Source organism: Calliphora vicina, chromosome 4, assembly GCF_958450345.1.
Source record: "Calliphora vicina chromosome 4, idCalVici1.1, whole genome shotgun sequence".
NCBI classification, from domain to species: Eukaryota; Metazoa; Arthropoda; class Insecta; order Diptera; family Calliphoridae; genus Calliphora; species Calliphora vicina.
Genome location: NC_088783.1, coordinates 5,111,358 through 5,135,386, shown reverse-complemented (window position 1 = coordinate 5,135,386; position 24,029 = coordinate 5,111,358). Strand labels below are relative to the sequence as shown.

The 24,029-nt window shown below is 29.5% G+C and overlaps 6 protein-coding genes across 11 annotated transcripts in view; 3 read left to right on the top strand and 3 right to left on the bottom strand.

Annotated features, from left to right (window-relative positions):
• The first annotated feature begins 228 nt into the window (after nucleotides 1-228).
• Nucleotides 229-3,754, top strand: LOC135958076 (uncharacterized). Its single transcript, XM_065508940.1, has 2 exons — nucleotides 229-673; nucleotides 848-3,754. The coding sequence occupies exons 1-2, from the start codon at nucleotides 527-529 to the stop codon at nucleotides 3,629-3,631; spliced, it is 2,931 nt and encodes a 976-aa protein (XP_065365012.1). The 5' UTR covers nucleotides 229-526; the 3' UTR covers nucleotides 3,632-3,754.
• A 4,342-nt stretch (nucleotides 3,755-8,096) lies between these two features.
• Nucleotides 8,097-9,411, bottom strand: RfC38 (replication factor C subunit RfC38). Its single transcript, XM_065509046.1, has 2 exons — nucleotides 9,251-9,411; nucleotides 8,097-9,191 (listed from the first exon to the last, which is right to left on the bottom strand). Exons 1-2 carry the CDS (start codon nucleotides 9,308-9,310, stop codon nucleotides 8,181-8,183), a joined length of 1,071 nt encoding a protein of 356 aa, XP_065365118.1. The 5' UTR covers nucleotides 9,311-9,411; the 3' UTR covers nucleotides 8,097-8,180.
• A 636-nt stretch (nucleotides 9,412-10,047) lies between these two features.
• On the top strand, nucleotides 10,048-10,891 carry Csl4 (exosome component 1 Csl4). The gene is made up of 3 exons (XM_065507937.1): nucleotides 10,048-10,258; nucleotides 10,317-10,565; nucleotides 10,634-10,891. Exons 1-3 carry the CDS (start codon nucleotides 10,085-10,087, stop codon nucleotides 10,844-10,846), a joined length of 636 nt encoding a protein of 211 aa, XP_065364009.1. The 5' UTR covers nucleotides 10,048-10,084; the 3' UTR covers nucleotides 10,847-10,891.
• Nucleotides 10,892-11,198: 307 nt separating this feature from the next.
• On the bottom strand, nucleotides 11,199-13,339 carry LOC135958774 (U3 small nucleolar RNA-associated protein 6 homolog). The gene is made up of 3 exons (XM_065509671.1): nucleotides 12,913-13,339; nucleotides 11,644-12,855; nucleotides 11,199-11,574 (listed from the first exon to the last, which is right to left on the bottom strand). The coding sequence occupies exons 1-3, from the start codon at nucleotides 13,306-13,308 to the stop codon at nucleotides 11,353-11,355; spliced, it is 1,830 nt and encodes a 609-aa protein (XP_065365743.1). The 5' UTR covers nucleotides 13,309-13,339; the 3' UTR covers nucleotides 11,199-11,352.
• Nucleotides 13,340-13,624: 285 nt separating this feature from the next.
• PAPLA1 (Phosphatidic Acid Phospholipase A1) overlaps nucleotides 13,625-24,029 on the top strand; it is a 76,506-nt gene continuing 66,101 nt past the window's right edge. For 2 of the 3 annotated variants that reach the window (XM_065507315.1, XM_065507312.1), the window contains exon 1: nucleotides 13,627-13,927. In XM_065507315.1, coding sequence (XP_065363387.1) covers nucleotides 13,738-13,927 — 190 coding nt within the window. In that variant the 5' untranslated portion in view covers nucleotides 13,627-13,737. Of the gene's footprint in view, nucleotides 13,928-24,029 lie in introns of all 3 variants that reach the window. The other variant, XM_065507314.1, reaches the window with a different exon arrangement.
• The window catches only part of LOC135956748 (uncharacterized), a 32,324-nt gene continuing 23,432 nt past the window's right edge, over nucleotides 15,138-24,029 (bottom strand). For all 4 annotated transcript variants that reach the window (XM_065507316.1, XM_065507319.1, XM_065507318.1 and 1 more), the window contains 5 exons: nucleotides 21,102-21,231; nucleotides 16,924-17,124; nucleotides 16,000-16,465; nucleotides 15,765-15,930; nucleotides 15,138-15,704 (listed from right to left, as the gene is read on the bottom strand). In XM_065507316.1, the coding sequence (XP_065363388.1) occupies nucleotides 15,237-15,704; nucleotides 15,765-15,930; nucleotides 16,000-16,465; nucleotides 16,924-17,124; nucleotides 21,102-21,231 (1,431 nt within the window). In that variant the 3' untranslated portion in view covers nucleotides 15,138-15,236. The remainder of the gene's footprint in view (nucleotides 15,705-15,764; nucleotides 15,931-15,999; nucleotides 16,466-16,923; nucleotides 17,125-21,101; nucleotides 21,232-24,029) is intronic.

Below are 24,029 nucleotides of genomic sequence, written 5' to 3'. Positions count from 1 at the left end.
TAAAGGATTCCGAAAAATTCTTAATCAACAAAAATAGTATCACTGCAAATATTTTGTAGCCAATCTTTTTTACTTTAATGTATATTAAGATGATGAGTATATTGGATTCAATATAGTTTAGTATAGTACTTTTTTAACAATCCCGATTTTTCAAAATGAAAATGCCGATAATAATGTTTCCTCTTATTTAAGCAACATTTACTTTTCATCAAAACTATCTGGCAGCCCAGATTACAATAAAATGCTATAAAAACATTCACAATAGAGTTAACAATTTATCAATTCAGTCAGATTGACAGAAGCTACTTTTACCGCTCTGTCATTAAATATTTTCTATTTTTTCATCAGTATTTTGCAAATAAACAATTGAGAAAAGAAAAGCAACATACGAAGTGTTAGTTTTTTTTAATATTTATTTTCAAACTTTAACATTAGTTAATTTTTTTCAACTGGTTGTAATAAGAGTGAAGTAATTGTTGAAAAGTGGTTAGACATTTTATTTGCCACATCTAAATTATTTTTCAATATGGGAAAAATACAATTTTGCCGAATATGTAGAACAGAAAAGAACCTGAAATATACGACCAAAGAGTTAAGACAATTAAATAAAAAACAATTGCTTTTGGCACATGCGACTCAACAGGGTCAAGGAAATAATAGGGCTTCAAAAAAGGTAAGACTCATTAAATAGCATGAACTAGAACATAATAAATAAAATCTAAACATACCAATACACCAACTTTATATATGTATATGGGTGATTTCATAATAAACATTGCATTAAATGTATATAAAAAAAACGTTCTAACAACGTTCTTATAATACTTTTGGAATTCTTTGTAAACAGCTCTTACTCACCACACCCACATTGGGCAATATCTGCCAGGTCTGTGATGAACGCATACAAATATTCCACCGTTTAGATGACGGTGGTCAAGACAGTTGTAGCGATGTTGAAATTGAAGTTGTTGAAAACACAAATGAAGCACTGCCAATGCGACTTGTTGATACTGTACCAAATGGAGATTTTGGTCAAAGAACACAACGTCCAGAAACGCCGGTCATTGTGGATGACGATGACATGTTGTTTAATATATTTATGCAAAAGTTTGATCAGAAAACCCAAATGCAACGGCATCCAGTGGACTCATCACTGGCACAGCAGCAGACGGACAGACAGTATGTAAATCAATTTCATACACCTTATACTCCACCACAATCAACAGCGGGCGGCAGTGAAGGTGATGAATCAAAAGTAATTGAAGTTTTAACATCTCGCGAAAGCACACCCGCCCCAACAACTCAAGCTCTGCCACCACCTCCACATTCGAATTCTAATCTGGTCGATTCACAGGGTCATCGCATTGTGGCCATCATAGAATTAGATGACGTCGATGAGAACGATCAAAAAAATAATGAAGAACTACATATCGGTTTATTGACTCCTGCAACGAGTTCTTCAAATGAATTGTCATTTACAGAAAGTATTGAGCACAGGTCTGGTTTACTATCACCGATTAAGAATTCCAACTTTAAAAGTCCACGTATGCATGATGGACGTGTACAAGCACAAGTCGAAGAAGATGACGACGAAATAGTGTTCCGTAAAGTTGATATTGAACAAGGAAAGCAGACTTCAGCAATAAAAAAACGAAAACGCAAAAGTTACGACGAAAAGGAACTGCGTTTGGTGGCCAGTTTAAGCTTGGTTTCCAGTGACTCTGAAGTAGAGGACAGTCCGATAAAGGTTCAAGCTAAAAAATCTGCCATTGCTCCTGCAGGTGAAACATCCTTATTAGTTTTACAAAAGACATTTATGTGCAACGTTTGCAAGATAAAATTGCCAGACTCTGAAGGCCTTTCCGTACACGAACGCATTCACCAAGGCGTGAAGTGTACATTGTGTCAAGTCGGTTTTCAACAAGTCAAACGCCTAATCTATCATATGCGTCGCAAACACAGAGAATATAATGGTGATGCTTTGGCTGAAAAACCTCGCTCTGGCCAAGACAGCTGTATGACTATTAGATTACGTTATATGCAACGAACAACCTTTTACGAATGCCAGCTATGTGGCCGTATAGATGAGATATTCAGGGAGCACAAAGAGCATATTATAGAAAAACATGCCAATGAATCTAAAACACTCAAAGACCCCATAATGAAACAACTCAAATGTCCACTGTGTAAGGTAAAGTGTGGGGCACAGTATTTGTCATTGTGTCGCCATCTAATAAGTTCACATGAATATCAGCAGTACAGAAGTCATCTGAGAGAGTTGGTACATGTGAGTGCATTCGGTTGGAATGCAGCCCGGCAACAAGAGGTGGCTAAAACAGCAAAAATATTTCAGTTTATTAAGAGGAAAACATTCTTTTTTGAGTGTAAAATATGCCACAAAGTCGTTGCAGGCTATTTACATCACTTAAGGCACGTCAGCCAGCATCAAACATCCCCCAACGAAAAGACCAAAGTTAAAATAGCTGCATCTGCTGAAATTCTTCCTTCTATTTTAGCAACATCAAACACCCTGAGTTTAGAACTGAAGAAACTTGAGGAAAACCTGAAAAACGATACAGTTCGTGCATCAAAGAACCTGCAAAAAGTTGATAATAAATCTAAAAAACTAGTAAATAAGGCTAAATTGAATAACAAATCAATACAAATAGAGAAAGTTAATGAAAAATCTAAAAAAATACTAAAACCGAATGAAAATGCTGTACAAAAAAAGTACAAATTAAAAAGTAATCAAAAGGGAAACTTAAATAAACCACTTAAAATCGAGACATCTAAGAATACAGCTTTGTTGAAGAATTGTAAAGGAACGGAGTCGGAAAATAATGAATCTAAAAAGAAAATACAAATTAAAATTAAATTAAAACCAAAGGATAAGCAAATTAAAAAACTACCAAGTGCAGAAAAAATAACCAAAGGAAGACCTAAGAAAGATTCGATCAAAAATAAAGAGAAAGACAATGAAAAACTTAAAGGTAAATCAAAAGTAAAAGTGAAAGATGCTGATCAGAAGTCTCAGGTGAAAAAGGTTAAGGTTAAACCACCCATACGGCAGATTGATCTGCAAAAATATAAATGTAAATATTGTTTAAAACAATTCAAAGGTTTTCGTTTATACAACTTACATCTTCTGCAACAACACAAAGAAAATGAGTATACTGAATGTAACAAATGTAATAAACTCTATACGAATTCCTCTACCACAATAGAGCATATCAAACAATGTCCACAAATATTCCCCACATCCAAACAAAAACGCAAATTCTCTGAACAACCTTCAGTATCAGACAATTTAACTGACATCAGCTCGCAACCATGTGTAAAAAAAGTGCCTCAGAAGTGTGATGAAAGTTTTGCCAATACAGAAGACAACTACACATGGCTTCAAGACCTACTAAAATTAAAAGAATCATCTGAAATTAGTGATAGTAACTCAACTTATGTTCAATCTACCAATACTGCCTTATTCATAACTAAACAATCAAAATTGCAATGTTGTTATTGTTTGCATCTATTACCCAATGACAGAGCATTGGAGGAGCACACAAAAGATCAACATTCACAAAAAACAAATATTGTTATTAAATATAAACCTTTTAGAATTATAAATAAGTAATACTTGTATTTATAAAAACACTATCTAACAAAATATAATCTCTGCAGTCAAAGCATTTTCTATCAAGCTGAATCTAGCGAAATATGTTTGTTCTTTTACTTTCAATCACTTTTATTTCAACACATCTTTGTGTAAGTACACAAACAACATTGTTTTTTTTAATGTAAAATTTTAAATTAAAAATCAATGAGAGAATATTGTATTTTAAATTTCACTAAAATCTTAAGCTTACTTAGTTTCGATATAGAAACAACAGCATTTTCTTAAGAAGTTTTATTTGAATGAGTGTCTAGACTCTAGACTCTAGAGATTCGAATAAAAAGAGAAATGTGAGTAAACAAAATTTATGTACATGTAGGAATATGCATTTTAAATACGTATGTTCTTACATTTATTTACTTGTTATGTAAAGATAAGAAATAATTTTATTTAAATAAAAGTACCTAATGTTTTCTTTGTTACGATTTATTTTTAAACATATCTTAATTTGATAACCGTATAAAGTTGTATATGATGGATGGAAGGGTAACTCAATATTCGCATTGTTTCTCTATTCCATATAAAAAATTCGTGGAGAAATGTCTAAGTTTACCAAATATTTTAAATTTTTTTTCTCATTCACATTTTCTCAAAGAATATTCAGTTCGAAACACAAAAACTGGCAGTAAGGGCCTGTTTTCGGACTACAAAGAAATTTTTTATGAGTGGAATTTAAATCATATTTGGACCATAGGGCTTGATTCTGAATAAATGAAATAAAATAAACACAGAAGTATTCTTAATAAAAAATAAAGTTACGAGAAATACACATAGAGCGTAAAAAATCTCAAACGAAAAATATTACACATACGAGTGTTGTTTTTGTTTTCACATGCTTTTTTTTATTAATACATTCCACCACTCAGGTTTTTGACACCTGAGTTAGGTTGGTTGACAGGAGGGTTTCCGATCTATGTATTTATATATGCATTGAACCATAGGGTAACATAGAGACGAGACGTAATTGTCGAAAACCCAAGTCTGTTGTCAAAAACCTAACTCTTGCAACAACAAAATACATGTTAGTCAATGTATTTTGTTGTCGTTTTAAATATGGAATTGTAATTGTTTTGTTTGACAGAACGGAGTGTGTCCCTCTATGTACAATTCTCTATGCTTTGAACTCTGTTGACTTAAATATTTTTCATATGAGAATTTACATATAATCCGGGAAAACAAAAAATTTTCAAAGGTTTTCACATACGGGTGTGGTGTTTGTTTTCATATAGATGTTTTTACCTGTACATTTCCACCACTTAGGTTTTTGACAACAGACTTAGATCTTTGACAGGGTTAGTTTCCGCTCTATGTGTATTTCTCTGTAATTTTTGTATTGTTTAAAATCCGTAAACAGGCATTTAATATTTTTTTATTTTAAAATAAAAGATAATATGTACAATAATTTCTGTTCTAAGTTTGGCTAGTAGTACATACTTGTGTTTTAAATTCTAAACAATACGAAAGAGTTCAAAATAACCCACGATCCCATATCTAAACTTGAATACTTTTGAAATCATTATGTACAAGATAAGACAATTGTTATATGTAGGTAGCAAAATAAACTGAAAATATTTACAAACTTATTATAAATAGTAATAAAGAGGAAGCATTGGCTTCTTACATATTTACATACATATATACTTACAAGCCTTATATTCTTTTATTAATAATTCAAACAAGTTTTGTTTCTAAAAAGCATATTAACTAATTTTAAGCAATTCATTTTATTTTTAATCAAAAACTATACTTTTATTAATAAAAAAAGAGAATATTCATAAATATTTGAAAATGTCCTTCAATCTATTCTTAAAAACTGTATTTAAATTTGTATCTGCAGATAATTAATTGTCGTAATTTATACCCACAAAATATTCATAGTAGTAATAAAATGGTTAATTTTTTGATTTTTATAAAAAAATTTAAAATTTCAATCACTTTTTTTTAAATATTAACCAAAAAAATAATATATAATTTTTTTCGGAGAAAATTATCCTGAAAATTATGGCTAAAAACTAAAAAAAAAAATTTAGTACTGGAACACAATTTTTAAAATCTAACTACCAGTTTATAGAGAGTTGAGTGAAAATTTAACATGTGTGTTGTTATTGTTATGAAAACAAAATACATGTTAACTCGATTATAAACTGCCTAGAACAACAAATTATGAAATGAATCAAAGTTTTTTTATTTGGAGAGGTGATATGTATATTGTTTACACATATGTATGTATGTTTATTTAATTTTATTGTGAAGTGAATTTTGATCAGTATGTATTACATTTTAAAATTTTAAGTTTTCATTATTACTGTGCATTGTTGCAAAAATTATGTAAAGTTTCTTAAATGTTTTATGGACTGAAATAAATATTATTTATAAAATTACGAACAAATTAAAAAATGTATGTATTATTTAAAATTCATGTGTTTATGTTCGATTTGTTGGCAAATGAAATAAAAAAATTTTTATTTAAAAATGTTATGGGGTGTTTTTTTTATAATGTTTAAAGGAAAAAATTGGTGAGTATTTTTGTGTTGATGTTTCAGAAAGTTTAAAAGAGAGCAGAAAAAAAGTTTATTTCGCTAATTCGAATTCTTTTAATTCTTAATTAATTTTGCATTACTTATTAAAAATACAGGGGTTTTGCATTCCAAAAAACACATTTTTAATTGAATTTAATATGTGACATCAATTAATATTGGTTTTAAGATTAATTAAGCTGGTTCTAATTATAGTAGAAAATTTTTTTTTTAATTTTGTAAAGTAGATCTTAATATAATATTTATTCCGGGTCAAAAGGTAAAACTACATGCCTCTAGAAATTTTTAAATGTGTTCTAATATAGAAAATACCCATTTCCTTAACGTCCATCACCTTAATCATGATTATGTTCTTGATTACGAAGCTTTTCCCAAGGATACTCATCTATTCGAGTAGATAAAATATGCATATATTAAACAAGTAAGAGAGTTATATTCGGCTGTGCCGAATCTTATATACCCTTCACCAAATTATACTTCAAAATCAAAATTTTAAATATTTTTGGTAAACAAAAAAATGATGTATTCGGATTTTCAAATTCTCTTAAAATGTAACCACAAAATGTTTTTTGTGTCTCCTGAACACTTAAAAGATTTTGAGTTAATACAGTATATTTGAACGAGTGCGATATGTAAAATAACGTAACATACAAAACTTTAAAAATATCTTTTTTTCTTCGGAAATGTTTTTATATCTGAAATATTTTTAATTTTATGACGTTCTTTACTTCTGCAGTAAAATTATAAAGTGATCTTACTTTTGGATTTTCGACGACGATATATTTTATGGATTTCAAATGAAATGCATTTTAAAGAAGTATAGTTATATCGCCTTTGAAATTGGGACCCACAAAGAGTTAAGTCCAAATTCATGTCATGTACATATACATACATACTTACGCCCTTAGCTATAAGTACCCTGAAGGAAACCTGGGGTTAAGTGTCTCCAAGTCACCACTTTTGTCGAATAAATTGGTGACATTGTCTACAAATCGTCTACACTTTTTACTTTGCCGTTTATGTGTAGAGAAACGTTTGACAACTGAAAAAATATTAATTTATTTTCAGTTTTGTTTAAAATAAAAAAAGCTGTTGTAACTAAAATAATGGACATTTTCCCAATTAATTTTGAGGTAAAATTTAAAGAGTTGGACGATATTTTAGCTATTCAAAGATATCCGTACGTAAGAATTTAAATTTATGTGGATTGAAATTAACGAATAATTTAAAATTGATAGTTTATATTCTTTAGATAGGACAAATTATGATACTTCTTGGTGGTAATGCCGTACGTAACCTACATAACATATTTGGATCCAATATAATTCTGAATTTTAATGCTGACGGATCATTCGGCAAATATATTTTTCGCAATATATTTTCGGCTCTGATAGGTAAAAAATGTGTAAAACTATTTTCCATTATGCATATTTGATTAAAACTTTCAGTTAATCTGCACATTAAAAAATCCTTTTCAACGTCACAAGAAAAATTTTTTTAAGTAAACAAGTCGCAGCAAGTCATAAAAGAACTAAAACGAATCTTCTGGCAAAGAAGAAGAACGCAAGTTGTACCTTTTTTACTTTTGCGTGTTAAAAATATTTTTATATTCAATAAAACATTCAATTTAAATGAATATATGCAAGTGTATGGACTGAGTTTGTTTCCAATAGAAAGTTTAAAAAGTGTAGACTGTAATGACTAAAATGTATTACTGAATATCTGATTCCAATGTCTCCATTTGGTCCCATAAGAACTGCATAGTCTATAGTGCCGAAGTAAGTAGTTCATTCTCAATGACAAGCACATGTTAAATGTCTATAGTAAATAACATTGTCTGGGGTATAAGAAGTCATTAGTACTGGTGACTGTGTCAATGGTAATTCAAATTCTATTTACTGTAATTTCCAAAATTTTATTGTAATTAAATACATGCATACATACGATTCTAAAACTAAAAACTTATGATATTCTTAAAAATCGTCCATCATCATGGCTTCAGCAATAAATTTCTTATAAATACTCATAAATTGTGCCACAAATGCCTCTAAATGGAAAATATGTTTGGCACCATTTTGCATACGATGTTCATATAAAGCAGCATATTCTAGTGTCTTCGCCTTGATAGACATATCACAATTTCTTACCAACTCTTTAACTAGGCCTTGAAAAATTACATCGGGCGGTACACCTTGAGCTAACAATTCATACAAACGATCGCGTACTTTTTCCAATTTAGCTGGAGATTGTTCAGTTAGAATTTGACTGGCGGTTTCTCGCAAAAATACTTGCCAATCAAGTTCGACTATGTCCTGTTGGGCTGTGAATGGATACTGTTGGACCTTGCATGCCTCTAACATCAATATAGCCCTACGTAAATTTCGTTCTGATTTGTCAATTATGCGTTCGGCTAATTCGGAAGGCAAAGCTATATTTTCCCGCTTACTTATGGCTTGTAGAACAGAACACATTTCTGTGGGGCTGGGAGCAGCCACGCGTATACCCAAACAACGAGAACGTATGGCGGGTATAACTCTTGATGTTGAATTCACTGACAATATAATACGACAAGTGGCCACATATTTCTCCATGGTGCGACGCAAAGCATGCTGAGCATCTTTAGTTAATTCATCTACTTCTGATAAAACAATTACCTTGAAATCTCTTTGGCCATTGGGATCAATTTGATGTGTTTGTGCTACTTGTTTAATTAGATCAATAACAACAACACGATCGTACATGCCAGCATCTGAGGGATTTACCTCCAAGTGATAATTACTGCTAACAGTCATTACCTCAATTTTACGATTTGATGGTGTTGTAAATGTCATTGTCTCATTGCGGAGTCTTTCTACGCCTGGACCATAAAGTTCTCGAAGTAGACACATAATACGAGTTTTTTTACCAACTCCTGATGGTCCATAAAACATCAAATGCGGAAAATCTCCCTGTTGGCTTAGGTTTCTTAAATTTTCAGCTTGTTCCTTGAGAAAAATAGTTTGATAAATAAAATATATGCAAACTTGTTACCTACTTTACTAACCTTGTGATAATCTAATTTAAGTAGTTCCCGAGGACGATGTTTATCCACCCATAAAGCCATTTTTGCAAGATTTTATTTTTAAAATGTAATTAAGGTAAAGAAAGACACACCGGGCGTCTATTTTGCAGCAATTTGGCGCAAAAAAAATCAAAAGTAAAAATCAAGCAGAATTCATAAAAGGTGGTTGCAGTTTTACAAAAACAACTGACCTTAGCTAATATAAGAAAACAGCTGATTGGTTATATGAAAAATTAAAAAAAAAAAAAATACGTATTAAAACTTATAATAGTGTGGATATTTGAATAGTAGTGATTGAAGTAGTTATTTATGTAAAAATAAGTATTATTAATAAGCATAGAATAGGGCGATATTGAAAAAAAAAAACTGTTTTTGAAAGGCGCTAGAACCAAACCAGCGAAAAAATATAATCACCTGATTGTCTGACTCAACCATATATGAATTCGTCTTTGTAAAAATAAAAAGAACAGCTGTTGGATAATGCAGTGCTTTTGAAATAAGTGCCAAATGTGCAAGAAGTTGAGATGTAATGAAAAAACTCATCAGCTACATAGTTTTTAGACATATTAAAATTTAATAAATATATATTATTAGTTGTTATTAATTAAAAAAATATAATTGTATTAATTAAATTGATTCAAAAATTCAATTATCTAAAGATAATATGACAACATTGTTTTGTATTTTCATTATGATATTTTTGACAGATTATATTTTAACTCTCTATTGTGACTGTTTTTTATATATAAAAACAAATAAATATTATTTTGTCAATACACGTTTTGTTTAGATTAAAAATTTAAATTTTTAAAAGAAATGACTGCAAATGGTTCTGAGAAAAAAGTTAAGCATTCAAATTTAATATGTTTGCCTGGCCAACGACTTTGTTTATCAGATGAAAACACTATAGCCGGTCAGGGCACCTACGAACGTATGGGATACATATATGCCACACTTGCCGGAACGGTGAATATACGGGAACACGACAATGTAAGTAGAGCTAGATATATGAAATCAATGACTTTTAATTAAATGCCATTTAAAAAAGTGCAAGTTCATCGAGGTTCAATGTGCTGGAAATCAAACTATAGTTCCAGTAGCTGGAGATGTTGTCACTGCACGTGTTTTGCAAGTAAATCAACGTTTTGCTAAATGTTCCATACTCAGTATAGGAGAACACGTATTGGAACAAAACTATCGGGCTATGCTGCGTAAAGAGGATGTCAGGTCCACCGAAAAAGATCGTGTTGAGATGTATAAATCTTTTCGTCCTGGAGATATTATATTAGCCAGAGTAGTAAGTTTTTTTTTAAAATGCCTTTACTTCCATAACCATATTTTTAAACAAATTAACCTTTTTTAAAGTTACCCCAAACCGAATTGTCTTGCTATCAATTAAGTACTGCTGAAAATGAATTGGGAGTAGTGGTTGCAATAGCTAGCGAATGCGGTCCACAAAGTGCTCCTATGGTTCCAGTAAGTTGGACGGAAATGCAATGTCCTAATACGTTAGTTAAAGAGCCCCGCAAAGTTGCAAAAATTGTTCCCGCAAGTGCTTTGAAAACAGAAAAATCCTGAATATTTTAAGAACTCTTATAAATAAAAATAATTTAATGCAGGCAACTGTAAGTTGTTAATTTTTTTAACGAACGAAAGGTTTTTTAAAAAAGTTATACGGTAATAACAAAATTAGTATTTTAGTAAGAATTGTGCTAAATTCAAAATTATTGATAAATTCACTGACACTTATTGTTGGGGGAAAAGCTATGCGCATTTCACTGGTTGCATAGGCCAGATCATCAGGAAACCTTTTCCCAAAAGGCTTTAGAACAACTAAAGAAAACTGTAGAGTGAATGAGAATTACAGACACTCAAGCTTTATTTGTACAAATATCAAAGCTTAAACAAAACACCAACAATAAACAGTGAGTTTATCTTTTCTTACATTTTTATTCTTCGAATTTAAAACTTAAAATCATTTACATATTACAATTTCGTAAAAAACACAAAGAAAATATGTAATTTTATTTTCTTTACGTAGAACTTATATTATTTCTAAATTATACTAAAAATATACATCAAATTTACATTATAACCTTTAGTAATGAATATTCCGTAACAAATGTATCCACCAAATCTGGATTTAATGTATTTTTGGCCCTTTCATAAATAATAGACATCAACTTTATATTGCCCATATCGCGCTCAAACTTTAATAGATCAATCCACACCTCCACATTAGATTCACCAAAATAATGGACAGCATTTTCACAGCACTTGCGTATTTTACTAATATCGCCCTTGGACTGTAAAATTAAAAAAAAAAATTAATACATTTTAAACACAAAAATCAAAAATCTTTTGAATCAACTCACATGTGTACCAGCTTGAAATTCAATTTCGGCCATTTTTTTGTGCAACTCTAAGCAAGGTGGGGGAAATTGACACAATTCGTCATATAGATCACGGGCTTTCTTCAAAGATTCATAAGTCATGGTGTATTCTAAGTAATAAGCTCGGAACTGCCCAAATTCTGGATGTATTTGTTTGGCAGCTTCCTTAAGTATTTCACTCAATTTCTTGGGGTTTTCTTCGTGATATGCTTTATAGAATTTCAAAGCTAATAACCAAACAGAAATGCATTTGGCTGTGCCCAAATCCTTATTAGCTTTGCAAAAGATTTCATAGAATTTTGGCTCATTTTGAGTTTCAGCATAGGCACGCATCCACAATTCATATAATTTTTCATTTTTATGTGTTTCGGTGGCTTCTTTAAGTAGTTGCTCGACATGCTTTATACCATTAGGTGATTTCAAAAGCATCTCTACACAGGCTTGATAGTGTTCAACACTCATAAGTCCGGACTTGTGGCCCATATTAAATGATTTTGCTAGGCAGTGTCGTTTTAATTCACCCTCCATGCGTACATCTTGATTAAGATCTAACATGGCATTAATGAGATACGACCACATTTCTTCGGTGGGCACTGCGTCTACGGCTTTTTCGTAAACTCGAAAACATAACTCAATGCGTGTTTTCAGACTTCTTACCTTCCATACTTCACCCTTGATTGCGGGATCTTTTTCATCCTCCAAATTTGTTTGCATATCTTGTATTTCAGCCACTTTTTGGGATGTAATCTCTTGTAAATCGATCATATTGTAACCTTTTAATTCTCTTTGGGCTAAATAATCCCAAACTATAGCTTGAGCATAGAAATATTTTAATACATCATCAATTATCTCCTTTTGTAAAAGAACAGTGCAGTTCACAAACTTGGGATCTTCGCATCGTTCTAATAGTTTGAGGTAGTAGGAAACATTTGTTATTTTCGATCTATTGTTTCGATACAGCAATACCGCTCTATCCAGACCAAGTTGACGTTCAGCCACGTTGAGTTTGTCAACATTGGAAATTCTTACTGTTTCCTTAATCAGTATATCGAAAAATGTTAGATTAATTACTTCTGAAGTTGGGTGTCTTTTGAGGGCACGGAAAAATATTTCTTTGACATTTTTCAGCAATTGCGTTGATTCATAGGCCCACAAAGCATAATCGCACCAAATATTATCTTTGTCGCCATGATACTGAAATTAAGCAAAATGAAAATTAAATATTTTTGTACCTGAAAAATACTAACTTACCGACAACATTTTTTCATATGTGCCAGCTACTTGTCCGGGGTTTGATTTTTGACTAAATTGTATAAAACTATTCCACAGTCTTTCATCGTGTGGAAACTGCTGTGTTGCATTGCGATACAATTTTATAATGCGTTGAATTATAGATTTCTTGACGTCGGTCAAATTGCAACCAGATTGTTTCTCCTTTTCAGTTATCCATTTATGTGTATTCTTTTCAAATTGTATATACTCGATATAATTTATGGCAGTCTTTTTGCTTTGAATCACTTTCGTTTCAAAACGTTCACGTTCCTTTATCAATTTATGCAGGTCTTCATCGCTGCATATACCATTAGATTTAATAGTTTCATACTCTGATAAATCTCGTTCTTGAATTTCTTTAATAATTTCCGCCATACTATTTTTATTCTAACTTTTTAATTAAAATTTTATATATTTCTAACATTCACTAAATGTTTGTGTACTATTTCGTAGTAGCACGTTGTAGCACCTGACAGTGTTGCCACCACATTAAATAGCATAAACTTTTATCTGAAAATAGCTACAAAATGAATCACAATAGTTTATTTGCTGTCATTATATGAGTCGATAATAGTGTTTCCCAAAAACTTTTTTTAATCTGGTATTCTTTGTTATATTAAACAGCTGTGCTTGACAGTTTATTTGTGGTGATGTGTAAAAAAGTTTTTTGGTAATTTTTCCAAAAGATTTCTATTTCTGGTGTTTATCTTTTTTAAAAAACCTTAACATTTAAATACTTCTCAAGAAAAACAAAGAAGGTGTTACAATATATATGTTATTATATATATTTTTAAAGTGAATATAATGAGTGATTCCCAAAAACAACAGCGTCCCGGCGCTACACCCATTAAAAATCCTCTGTTAAGTGCTTCTGTTACAGGTTTAACATTTGATGATTTTCCCAATAAACCTTTATTACTCCCGGCAGCACCTCCTATTGTACATGCAACGGTTCCAGCTCCAGTGGTTACACCCTCAGGTCTAATTGCAAGAGGTAAGTTATAACAATTATGGACTACAGATTAATATACATACCTATATATGTGTGTACGTAGGTGCTTATATATATATCTATAAAAGTATGTTTATGTCGAAGGGTGTATAGTTTTTTTTTTGTCAGTATTGTTGTTATTATTATGTTTTTGTGTTCTGCACAACCTGTTGATTTCTCTGATGTGTGGTGATACTTGTTTTTGTTGTCGACATTATAAATAGTTCCCCTTTTAATTTGAAAAGTCTTATCAGAATAACATTGTCAATAATCGGTATACATGGCCGCCAAATAATGTTGAAGTTTAATGTTATAATTGATTAGGGTTTGCAGTGTATATTTTAATTAAATCATATTTTAATTAAGTCGCTTATTTATTGCTGTAAATTACATTCAAATGTTTTATTTGCGACCCCATACAGTATTTATATTCTTAATCGGTATAGATAGCGTAGTCGATATAGCCCTGTCTGTATATATGTTGACATCAACTTTCCGAAGCATTCAAATAACTTAGATAATTGATTCATACATCAATATAGGTATCCGCATCTATTTTGCTATTTAAATTCGGAAAAGTCAGACCAAAAATTGCTTAAATATAATCAAAAAGCCACGACTACCGAATTTTGAACTACTTTTGGTTTATCTCTGAATTACTAAGACATTAATATAGACAATATGTATGTCCAGCGTTTTTCCAGGAAAAACCAGCGTTTTTTTCAAAAATATTTTTTTCATAAAAAAAATATTTTCAACAATCTTTGTCTTAAAATATACTTTGCTGAATATATAAGATACAGTACCGTCGGTATAGTCGATTATAGCTCTCTTACTTGCTTATAAGGTAGACTGTCAAATTCCCTATATAAAACTTTGAACGTATTTATGAGAATTTAACCATCGACATGCAACTGTTGCCGGCAAAAATGTGTATAAATAAAAATCTCAAAAAATTATGGTTCGGTTCATATATTATTATATAAATTTCAAATATAATCATAGAACTAAAAATACGTAATCAAATAAGAAATTGGCACTTATTAAATACAAATTATTAAAATAACTGAACAAAAATATGTAACTTCGATGCTCTGGCGTGATCGGTTATATTACAAATTTAGATTTTTTGATTTGACATGAACGTTTATTTGCCAAACTATTTTGTATAACAATGAAAATTATATACATTTGTGTTCTGAAATGTTTAATAATACAAAATTTTCAAAATGTTAGTTACATTAATATGTAGCGCATATATGTATGTTTACAAATAATTAAAAAAAAAACTATGGCCTTCTGAACTATGCTCTTATTCCATACTTCTGGTAGAATGTGACCTATATGTTGGTAGATCTAATACTATTTTACGGCGGCGACAACACCATACTATGGCAGCTATTAACAATATAATAAGCAGTATTAGTAAAATAACTCCCAAAGCAATGGCTGCTATTGAGGCTTCTGTCAACACCAACTCCCTAACATCGATGGTATGGGAGCGTTGATTGCCAGCTACATCAAAGGCCACTAGCGATACTTTGGGCTCACAACAAGAAGCCACATAAGAAGCCTTCAAAGGTTCGGTGGTGCCAACCGTATATGATTTTGTGTAAATTAAACCGGAGGAGGGAGTGGCTTGTAAACGCATTATACCAGTTTGCCAATCCTGGGCGGTAATGTACATACTCCAAAAACGTTCTGAACATGAATCAAATTCGCTGGAAACTCCTTCACAACGACTGCCAAACGTCCATGAAATAGCAGGCGATGTGTTGTCCTACGTAAGAAAAAATATGCTTAAAAATTGTCCATTAAATTATTAAAGAAAAAATAATACCTGTGCGTCTATGGTAGTTATAACTTTAAGATTAAGTGTTAGGGAAGTTGTAGTTCCAGCTGCTGTTGTCGAAAATGTGATATGATCTACAGTGTTTCCATTTGCATTTTGTGGCACTAAAACTGTTACTGTAACCGTCGTCATTTGACCAGCACGTAAAAATAAACTATGAAAATGTAAAATTGATTTGTGTAATAATTAATATAATTTTTCTTTGAAGATCTTGGTTGGTTACCTTTGTGGTGTTAATCTCATTAAATATCGTCTTTCATCTACTACTTGTATAGTATAGTAGGTCGCTTCCGAACCTGTATTTGTGATTTCAAAATATAATTGTCCCAACATACCGGGTGCTATTAGAATTTGCGATTGTGTACCCATTTCTATTTTTGTATTTGTTCTTTGTAAAATATTTGTGTTTCTTTGTTGAGGCTGCGCTGTTGTTGCCGCCAGAGATGAAATATTATTTGCATGGGTATTTATTGTATTCTGGTGTATTTCTTGAGTCGAAAATGTTTCAACTTGACTTTTCGGCAAAGTTTTTTCATCTTTTGGAAATTGTAAATTACCATGTGTTAGAATTGGTGTGACATCACTAACGGCTGGTACAAGACTCTGTTGCAACTTACCATTGCGTACACGGGCCGGGTATGAGGTGTGGCCTTCAAAGAAATATGTTTCAAAGTGTTTAATCATATCATCTGTAAATGGTAGAAAAATAAAAACATGTGTAAATAATGTTAAACAGCTAAAATTACAATACATATTATTGTAATAGTGTAATTTAAACCTAACGATGGTTACTGCATTCAGTATATTCTAAATATAGTTGAAATACCCATACATGTTGAAGAAATTATTTCCTAAAACGAACTATTGCAGCTGTGACCTCAAATGAATTAGTTAAATGACGTAGATTAATATTAATAATAATACATGTTTCATTCTTTTTAAGACAAACATTTTTTCAAGGGTGAATAAAGTTATCATCTCCCATTCGTGAACACGACAACATCAAAAATATTCTTATCACTTCGTTATTATTGCATGTATTATAATTTATTTTAATGAAAATACAAGTTGTGTATATTCAAACAAATCAGTTCAGCTATTCTTATTGGAGAGTAAACAATGTAAAATCGAATAATCGAAAACTTACCTAGAAAAGTGTCAGCTTTACGTTCGCCTCTTATGAAAACACTGTATTCCGTTGTTAAATCTTCTGGTATCACCTTTAATTTGTAAACAGTGGCTTTGCGTAATTTTGTTAAAGGCACATAAGCATCTAAGCGCTTATCTTCGTCATCAAATGTGTTTAATGAGTGTGTTTTAAATTTAACTAATTTTTTCAAATTAATTTCTAAAATCAAAAATTAGAAAATTAAATTAAAATAACAGTTTTTAACACTATTGACAACGCTGTGAATGTTTATTGTATATTGTGAATGCATTAGTTACCCCATAATTTTCTAACATCATTGTGAATTATTATTGTGTTTGTTTTGTTTACAATAAAAACGCTAACACTGAATGTTATTAATACCAAATAATAAGCGAAAAATAAAACGTCAAATATAAATAATAATAATAATAAAAGCAAGAATTCCGTTTGTTGTTGTTCTTCTTCTCAGAGAAAAAGCAAAATACCTAAAAAAAGAAAAAAGTGACGATGTGACGAGAAATAAACCAAAAAAGATTGTTGTTTAACCACGTATTGAGTAAAAAATAAATTATATTTTGATTTCTTATATTTTAAAACAATTAGGCAATTGAATTATTGTATAAAAACATTATAATATATTTGACTACATATAGTTTTTGTGAAACAATTGTTAAATCGATTTCAACGCGAGTGTTTAATAAAACCAAAATAGTTCTTATTAATTTTCCCATTTATACTACAGCATACATATTTGTTTAATTACCTCGAACTTGAATAAGGTAATTATTAAATATTTTATAAATTATAACATTTAACAAAGTGGTTTAATTAGTATAAATAATCCTTTTGAGAGGATATCTATGATATTTTTTCTAAATTTGTTTTGGTAATACAGAAAGTATGAGTAATATTAATTAATTGTTTGATGTTGCCATAGGTTGTGAATGAATGCCAGGTTAAATTTTCTAAGTATAAATATATTATGGTTTGCATTGGATTGGATTAGATTATTGGATTAGATTATCATTGTAATTTCGTCAAAAGACTTGTTGTTTATTCCATTTTACTATTTTTTACAAGGAAAATATTATTTTGTGTGTAAAAAAATTAAAAACAGTAATTTTAGTAAAATAAAACGAAAACTCATATCGTTAGCTTAGTGTGAAAATCTAATTTTTTTTTAGTAAATTTGATGAAAATGTTTGTTTTTAAACCAAAAAAATTATAAAGTCTTATAAACCAATGAAATTACGCTGATTTTAATATACTGTTTATTTTGTGAAAAATTCAAATAAAAATCGAACCGGACCGAATTTCGAAAAACGGTCTAATTACTTTACGACAATAAAAGTAATTTTATTAATTGAATCGTTTATTTCATAAACCAGTCAAGCAACAATTATTAGCAACCTAGAAATCATTTTTACAGAATTGATATTTTTTCCTATGAATGTTATTCATTTGTGTAATTGTTTGATAAACATAAAACATTTTATGGTTTCGGAAACAAACAAACCATCACTATTGTAAATTTCATACGAAATATTCAAATTTTATTAGAAACTTCAAAAGTAAAATAACAAATTTGCTCTGAAATAACTATTCCTTATCATACACTCATTCTACAGTACATACATACATTCTGCTTCCGTTGTAAGCCATTGAAAAATATTCCCATAAAAGTCTACATATCCAACCAAGTAGCTTGTGAATCTTTTATTATTTTTTACGTTTATTGAGACCTATAACATTTATGAAAAAAATAGACTATAGCCTGTAATACTAGGCCAGACTAGTATAAGAAATTAATTGAATTCTTCTAGCACTAAACACGGATTTTTTTTCAACATAATTTATTCTTTTTGTTTGCATTAAACGATGCATTCACCTTTACAAAACAGTAAGCGCCTAATAACTCAATTTTGGATTTTTTGTTGCTTGACTGGTTTTTGAAATAAACGATTCAATTAGAGACTACAATTTTCATCCAATTAAACCAAAACCTGGTACCCCTCGTATAAACTAAATTAAATCTAGACATTTTTAAAAAGTCTGACCCCAAAGTATGTTTTGGATAGAGTACAAAACACAGACATTGATGATTTCGGTTCTATTTATGTTTTCTTTTTTAATTGCCCCATATTCTTATCACGGCAAAGTATTTTATTGTCGTATTGTAAATGAAAATTTAGCTACTTGTTAATTATTTTATATTTGGAAAAGATTCATAATACGTCTTATCGTACAATTAATTCATAAATTGTTGTGTACGATTTCTTTATGCAATTAGTCATTAGTAGTCTAGAGCTGAAGTTGCATTCAAAATCGACTGATGTTTTTAAAATCTGTGAACTTTGAACATGCTTGGTATACGCCAACGTGGCCAGAGATTGAAAGATCGCGTCATTTTATTTGATAATTAAGTTATTAATCATTCAAAAGATAAATAAAATGCGCATTATATTAAAAAGGAATACATTTAGCAATATTTACAAATTGGGAATTTGAAAATTGTTAATAAAAATAAATACATACTTACTTATTTAGCTTATTAGTTATTTTGCTTAGAGTGCATATAGTTTGACAAGGTGCTGAGGAAAATAATAATAATAATACAATATATTTTGTTTAATAAAGGACGGACACAAGAACAGGTACAAACAACATTAACATTAATAAAAAGACAATGGACAATTAAACTTAAATTAATTTTTTTTTATTTCGTTTCAACAGTTTTACAAATTTAAAATGTTATTTTATAACTTAAAAATTAAACATAAACATTGATGTGTGTATTAAATATATTATATTATATGTATGTATATAAAATTTTATATGTTTGTACTACAAATACACTAGACTTAAACATTTTAAAAGCTAAATATTTTTTATGAATATAAAAATAAAACAAAACAAAAAAAACTATGAAAATTCTATATAGTATGTATGTATATTTACAAGTTTTGTTTGCAAGTAATATTTAACAATATTTGTTTAGCAATCCTTAAAAAAAATATGTGTATGTTGTATGTGATTCCAAATTAAAAACAAATATTGTTCATATTACTTTAGAATTAAAAGAAAAAATACTATATGAAAACACAAAATAAACATAAATTAAATATTAAAAATAAAATATATATACTATATTATGTATGTATGTATATATTATTACTTAACTGACCCAAAAATATTAATCATTTTATTGTTTTGTTTCTAATTTAAACAAATGGCGCTCACACTAGAGTAAAATTATACACATAATTTTTTTTTTTAAAAACTAAATTTTTTTGTGTGAACATTTTTGCAAATTTTGTGAATTAATTATTTAGAATTTGTTATAAAGAAAAAAGTTTGTTAATATTTTAAAAATTAGTAAATTTTACTTTAGTGTAAAGGCTGTTACGATTATATAAATATTTTAATTGTACAGTGTTTAAAGGGGATTTACACTATAATAAATTCTGCTGTTAAAGGGTCCTTCTCTTTCATTAAGGTAAAACTGATACAACTTAAAATCTGAAATAGCTGTGGCTACTAAAAACAATGCTGAATTCACTAAAATCATTTCAATAATTGTATCATCTGCTAATATAAAGTTTTTAAGCGCTCTTAAGAATTTCTTCAAAACAAGTTAGAATGTTATATATTTGACTAATGACCGTAATTTCAAAAGATATCTATGATATAAAATACCCAGCAGATTAATTTACCCAAACGGTAAGTTAACATTATCCATAAGTAACTAGGGGCACTGGTAGATATTTATTTGTTGAAATTACGGTGCATAAGCCAAATCGTATGTACCCTTCACCTGTGTGTATACGTTTTTATGAAAAATTGTTTAAAAAATTAAAAATAAATTTTATATTATACAAAATAACAAAATCATATACATAGTGTAAATCTCCTTTAAAGTTTTAGTTTAAATATATATGTATGTATAAATTAAAATTCTTGGACAGCATTTAGAGATTTTCTTTAGTTAGTTATTTGTTATTTAAAGATTTAAAGCTTAAGAAAGTTTTGTTGTTAACCCCTAATAAAATTAAAGGTGTATTTGTTTTGTTTTTTAACCCCTTGTTAGTAAATTAATGTTTTTTTTTTTAAGGAAATACATAAATTGTGCTTTAACAATTAATTGGAATAAATTGTGTATAATTTCGATAACTAACCGCCATTGGGCGTTTCCAAAACTGCTCTTCTCATCAGTTTATCGATTTTTACATGTAAACTTGATAATGTTGTATCCACGGGTACATCGACTTCCTGGGAACCACGCAAGGCGTCGGCTACTATTGTTAGCTAGAAGATATGAAATTTATAAAACAAACAAATGCATTTAGTAAAAAAGATTGTTATTTATTCAAATGGTATACGAACTACAAATTGTTAAGTAAAATGTAAGCGCCCCTAACTAATTCAAAATTGTGTTTCTAATTGATGTTGATACACTATCTTAGCTATATACATATAAGTAAGCTATATTCGGCTGTACCGATTCTTATGTAGCCTTCACCAAATTATTCTTTAAAATAAAATTGAATTTGAATTTTTTTTAATTTTTTTTTTTTTTTTATAATTTTTTTTTTTTTATATTTATTAGTGAAAAAAATTTTATGGCAAATAAATTTTTTTCAAAATTTCTTTTTTAAATTTTTGTTTTTTCAATTTTTTTGGTGAAAAAAATTCGGGTTCCCGATTTTGTCCCATTAAATATCTCAATAATTCATACGAATCTGTTGTTGTTTCTGTGCTTATAAAGAAATTCGCAAATTTTCCCGACAAACGTGTCTCGATTAGGAACCTTATCTTAATTATTATATTTTTAATTTTAAAAACGTGTCTTTGTATTTCAGGTAACTATATACACAAGTTATAAAATTATTACAAAAACATTGTTTCAAAATTAGTTTAACTAAGAATTCTTTTGTTTTTTTTTTAAATTTTATTTGAAATTGCAAAAGAAAAAAGCCTTACTTACTTACAAATTGTGATATACATATGTATTTGATTACATTTCTATATTTGGTATTCATTTTATGTCAACCCGTACTGCTGCCAATTTGCAGTAAAAATTATTTGAATAAAAGTGTTATTACATCCATACATAAACATGAGTACATATACATATATTGTATAAACATTTGTTTAATATATAATTTGATATCATTTACTTTCATATAAATTTCAAATTACACTGTTTCTTAAATGTACTATTTTTTCTCGCCGTTTTGCAACCTGTAGTTTCGAAACAAATTGTTGTCTTTTGTCTTAATTTTTATGCGTATATGAGAGAGCAAAGCAAAAAAAAAACTATAATCATAATGATAATAATAATAATAAAAAATAGTTTATACATATTTATATGTATATACATATGTATATGTATAATATACATACACATCTGCTCAAAATAATAGATACACCTAATTGGAAAAAATTTAAATGGCGGTAACATTGAAAATTTCCTCGCAAGCGTTAAGAATACATCATATTATTAAAATTTCTATCTGGCAATGTCATGTCAGTCAAAAATCTGGCAACTATTTGCTTTCATGTTGATTTTTAAAAACGAATTTATTTGAATTACAAAAAATTATTTGCTCATAAAAATAGATACACATCAGTAATTTGTAATTTGTTTATATACAATTTTTTTTTGTGCAATTTTTTGTTCCTATTTACGTGAAACAGTAAGTATAATTTAAATTTTAGCAACAATTTTATAAAAAATAGGACTCTTTTGAAGAAAATGGGACGAAATCATCATTGTACCGAAGATGAGAAAAAAATTGTTCAAACGATGAGAAATCAAGGAAAATCATTACGGGAAATAGCAAAGAGCATAGGAAGATCTTTACATTTTGTCCAAAATGCTTTATCTAAAAAACAAAAAAGAGAAACTCGCGGTAGACCAAAGAAAACCAGTCCAGAAACAGATAGGCGGATCGTCCTTATGGTTAAAAAAGACCCTTTCATATCATCGAAAGCTATTTCTGCGGAGCTATGTAACGAAATCAGTCCACAAACAGTTCGTCGTCGTCTTTTACAAGCTAAATTGCCGGGAAGAATTGCCAGAAAAGTGCCACTAATGCGCCAAAAAAATATCAAGACAAGATTAGAATTTGCTAAAGAGCACTTACAATGGTCCGGGTGTGAAGGCGAAAAAAAATGGAGAAATATTTTATGGAGCGACGAAACAAAAATAAATTTGTTTGGAAACGACTGCCAAAGAAATGTACGCCGACCAAAAGGAAAAGAATTCCACGTTAAATTTACAAAAAAGACGGTAAAACATGGCGGGGGAAACATAATGGTTTGGGGTTGCTTTTCATGGAATGGTGTTGGTCCGATATTCCGAATAGAAGATACCATGAATGCTAGTGGGTATAGAGACATATTGGAAAACGTAATGCTTCCATATGCATCGGAAAATATGCCATTAATATGGACATTCCAGCAGGACAACGACCCAAAACATAGTTCAAGATTAGTTAAAAACTGGTTCTTGGAGATTAACGTACCTGTTTTAAGCTGGCCCAGCCAATCCCCTGATTTAAACCCAATAGAAAACTTGTGGAGTGAATTAAAGATAAGGCTTTCGAAGGAAGTTTTCAAAAATAAAGACGATTTATGGGAGAAAACGCAAAAAATATGGTACGAGATTCCATTGGAGAAGTGTCAGAACTTGATATCCAGTATGCCCAGAAGAGTGGAGAAAGTTTTACAAAACAAAGGTGGATATACTGGATACTAGCTTTACTTTAATAATAAACTAATTTTTTTAAGATAAAATTTATTAGCTTTTGTTTAATAAGAATTTTTAAAAATGTATCTATTATTATGAGCACCAAATTTTTCGAAATTTAAGAAATTTAATTTACTTTATAATATTTATTATTAATTATGAAATATTTTGTTTTTGTTTTTTACTCTCCTTTTAACTATAAATAAAAATCGACTGAATTTTTTTTATAATTTTACAATATACCATTATTTTTTTTCGTTTTTAAAAAATAAATTTTGGTGTATCTATTATTTTGAGCAGATGTGTACTATGTACATACATATGTTTGTAAGTATATATGTATGTACGTTCA

Coding starts and splice junctions, on each gene's coding strand:
- Csl4 (XM_065507937.1), top strand. CDS start 10,085: ATGACTGCAAATGGTTCTGAGAAAAAAGTTAAGCATTCAAATTTAATA. Junction 10,259..10,316: donor ATATACGGGAACACGACAAT/GTAAGTAGAGCT, acceptor CATTTAAAAAAG/TGCAAGTTCATCGAGGTTCA. Junction 10,566..10,633: donor ATATTATATTAGCCAGAGTA/GTAAGTTTTTTT, acceptor CCTTTTTTAAAG/TTACCCCAAACCGAATTGTC.
- RfC38 (XM_065509046.1), bottom strand. CDS start 9,310: ATGGCTTTATGGGTGGATAAACATCGTCCTCGGGAACTACTTAAATTA. Junction 9,192..9,250: donor TTAAATTAGATTATCACAAG/GTTAGTAAAGTA, acceptor ATTTTTCTCAAG/GAACAAGCTGAAAATTTAAG.
- LOC135958076 (XM_065508940.1), top strand. CDS start 527: ATGGGAAAAATACAATTTTGCCGAATATGTAGAACAGAAAAGAACCTG. Junction 674..847: donor ATAATAGGGCTTCAAAAAAG/GTAAGACTCATT, acceptor CTTTGTAAACAG/CTCTTACTCACCACACCCAC.
- LOC135958774 (XM_065509671.1), bottom strand. CDS start 13,308: ATGGCGGAAATTATTAAAGAAATTCAAGAACGAGATTTATCAGAGTAT. Junction 12,856..12,912: donor CATATGAAAAAATGTTGTCG/GTAAGTTAGTAT, acceptor GCTTAATTTCAG/TATCATGGCGACAAAGATAA. Junction 11,575..11,643: donor AATTTCAAGCTGGTACACAT/GTGAGTTGATTC, acceptor TTAATTTTACAG/TCCAAGGGCGATATTAGTAA.